Source organism: Pelodiscus sinensis, chromosome 1 (genome assembly GCF_052426305.1).
Source record: "Pelodiscus sinensis isolate ZL-2025 chromosome 1, ASM5242630v1, whole genome shotgun sequence".
NCBI classification, from domain to species: Eukaryota; Metazoa; Chordata; order Testudines; family Trionychidae; genus Pelodiscus; species Pelodiscus sinensis.
Window position 1 is genome coordinate 358,141,067 of NC_143052.1, and position 3,149 is coordinate 358,144,215.

At 45.5% G+C, this 3,149-nt stretch overlaps 1 protein-coding gene across 1 annotated transcript; it reads left to right on the forward strand.

Moving 5' to 3' along the window:
• The first annotated feature begins 1,538 nt into the window (after positions 1–1,538).
• On the forward strand, positions 1,539–2,562 carry LOC102444670 (olfactory receptor 52R1-like). The gene has a single exon (XM_089774287.1). The coding sequence runs from the start codon at positions 1,603–1,605 to the stop codon at positions 2,560–2,562; it is 960 nt and encodes a 319-aa protein (XP_089630413.1). The 5' UTR covers positions 1,539–1,602.
• Positions 2,563–3,149: the final 587 nt, after the last annotated feature.

The following is a 3,149-nucleotide window of genomic DNA, read 5'->3' on the forward strand; positions in this document are numbered from 1 at the left end:
GGGCAACCAGTCCTGCATAGAGAGAGCAATCTATTTGTAAGCCCCATTCACCTCTGCTCTTTGCTCCATTAATGTGTGTGGCAAGGAGTTACACAGGCCAAATATGGATTGTGTAAGCAGTTGTCTTTCATCAATTTTATATACTCCACATTTCATGTAATTGAATATTTCCTTGTGCATGTGTTGAGAGACAGGATAAACATAAATGCCAGCTCTACTTTATTATCAATTGATTCATAGAGTTTAATCTGAGAAGGAATTCATACAGTTTGATTTCCTGCATATGACAGAAGATTAAATATTGCCCTTGTAACACCTTTATCTCCCTCCATAGTGGTTTTTAAGTCCTGGCTTGACAGTCCCGGCTGGGATGATACAGTTGGGGTCAGTCCTGCCTTGGGCAGGGGGTTGGAATCGATGACTCCTGAGGTCTCTTCCAACCCTGGGATTTTGTGATTCAATGATTCTATGATTCCATGTTTGATTAAAACCTGGTCTACATCAGGATTTTGCCTTATAGTATCATAAAACCACGTTTCAAGGGCTTATTAATGTTGCCTGGTCTCCTCCCTGCTAAGATACAGGATTTTTTTTTGTCTAAACTATCCAGCCTTTGAAAAACCTCCAGCAAAGGAGTATCCACAATATCTAGAGGGGTGTCTTCCAATGCACTCCTGTTCTTACAGCCAGGAACTTATTCCTGACATTTCATGGAGTCACAGAATCAAAGCATTGCAAGGGATCTCGAGTGGTCATCAAGTCCAGCGCCCTGCACTCCTGGTCCTCTGGGTCAGCACCTTTTAAAAATCTCCAGAGATGGAAATTCCACAACTACTCCAGACAATGTATTCCAGTGCTTAAACACCTGAGAGTTAGAAAGATTTCCCTAATGCCCAACCTAAACCTCATTTACTGAAATTTAAGCCTATTATTTTTGTCCTATTATCTCAAACTATGCAGAATAATTTTTCTCCCTCTGTCTTGTAATAACATTTTAGTCCCCATGCACTGTCCCCTTTTCTACATTATACAAATTCTTTTATACAGTTCTTTTAATCTTCCCTCATAAAGAATGTTTCCCTGTCCTTTGTTGTTGAAGTCCCTTCGACTTCTTACAGTGTAGAAAGTTAAGGTACAGTACTTCAACTTCATCTATGCAATAAACATAGCTGAAGTTGCATATCTTAATTTGACCTTATCCCATAGTGTAGACATACCCTATAAGACTTTTACAAGTCTTCTTTCCCAACTTCAATGATTTTTCAAAGATAATAGTTAAATGGCTTGGATATATTCTCCTCTGAATCCTTGATATTCTAGGATATATTTCAGGAGACCATGGTGACTTGAAGATATCTAACAGGAAGTGTTTCATATTAAGATTATGCATCTGACGAAGTAGGCCTTTACACCTGAAAGCTTATGCTCTGATAAATCTGTTAGGCTATAAGGTGCCACAGGACTCCTCGTTGCTTTTGCAGATCCAGACTAAGACGGCTACCCCTCTGATATTAACATTGTCTCTCCATCCAGGCATTTGTTCTATGAACATCACCCCAGAACCTCGGCATCCATCTCAAAGTTGGACACCTCCCTTACTTCATGCCAGATTCCAACACCACTGACTTCACCAACCCCTCCACCTTCATCTTGCTGGGCATCCCTGGCCTGGAGGGGAAACATGTCTGGCTCTCCATCCCCTTCTGCACCATGTACATCATAACCCTCTTGGGGAACATCACCATCCTATTAATCGTGAAGAGGGAGCCGAGCCTCCATGAGCCCATGTACTATTTCCTCTGCATGCTGGCCATCACTGATCTGATCATGTCTACATCCATCCAGCCCAAAATGTTGAGCATCTTCTGGTTCAATTCCAGGGAGATCAGGTTCAGTGCCTGCCTCACCCAGATGTATTTTGTTCACTGCTTCTCTGTGATAGAATCTGGGATCTTCGTGGCCATGGCTTTTGATCGCTACGTGGCCATCTGTGATCCCCTGAGACATTCCACCATCCTGACAAACCCTGTAGTGACCAAGATTGGCCTGGCTGTGGCTCTGCGTGGAAGCGTGCTCCTTATTCCCCATCTCTTCCTGGCAAGGCAGTGGCCATATTGCAGAACCAACATCATCCCCCACTCCTACTGTGAGCACATCGCCGTGGTGAAGCTGGCCTGTGCTGACATTCACATCAGTAATTACTACGGCCTCTCTGTGGCATTTTTCATTACCGGCCTGGACGTGTTTTTTATTGCTGTGTCCTACACTCAAATCCTCAGGGCCATTTTTCACCTCTCCACAAAGGACGCCCGGCTCAAAACATTTGGAACCTGCAGCTCCCACCTCTGTGTTGTCTTAGCCTTTTACATCCCAGGTCTCTTCTCCTTCCTGACACACAGGTTTGGCCAGAATGTGGCCCTGTATTTCCACATTCTCATGGCCAACATCTACCTCCTATTGCCCCCCATGCTAAACCCCATCATCTACGGGGTGAGGACCAAACAGATCCGGGAAAAGCTCTTATCTCCTCCAGGGTCCTTAAATTTTCTCCTGGTGCTGTGAGAGAGCCTAATTCGAACTACCTACTCCGTGCCGTGTGTAGCCGCGGTCACGCAGTCCGCACTAAGGGGGATTTAAAAATGGCGGTGCCTGGCAAGATGCAAATGAACCCCGGGATATTTAAATCCCGGGCTTCATTTGCAACTTCGAATGCCTACATTAGCCATCCTAGTTCGAACGAGGGTGGCAGTATAGACATACCCTGACTCTCTCCCAGAACCTACACCCCAACCCTGAGCCTCCTCCTGCACCCGAATTCCCACCCACACCCTGATCCTTCTGACCTGAGTCCCCTTCCCACACTTCAAATCCTTCGGCCCCAGCCTGTATTTGGTCCTGCCATGGGGACAGGGGACTGGACTCGATGACTCTCGATGTCCCTTCCAGTCCTAGTATTCTATGATTCTGTGACCTGCAGAGGAGTCGGAACTCCCGGGGTTCTCTCTGGGACCCTTCCACTCAATGTGTCTGACCTTGGCCAATTCATGTCTTCCTGCTTATCTGTATTATGGGTTTCTATTCAGTCACTTTCCATTGCAAGATCTTGTCAGTGCCCTTCAGAGAAAGGTGCTGCACAAAGTGATGACAGT

What these genes read in the sequence shown, in the direction of transcription:
- LOC102444670 (XM_089774287.1), top strand. Translation starts at nt 1,603, where the DNA reads ATGCCAGATTCCAACACCACTGACTTCACCAACCCCTCCACCTTCATC.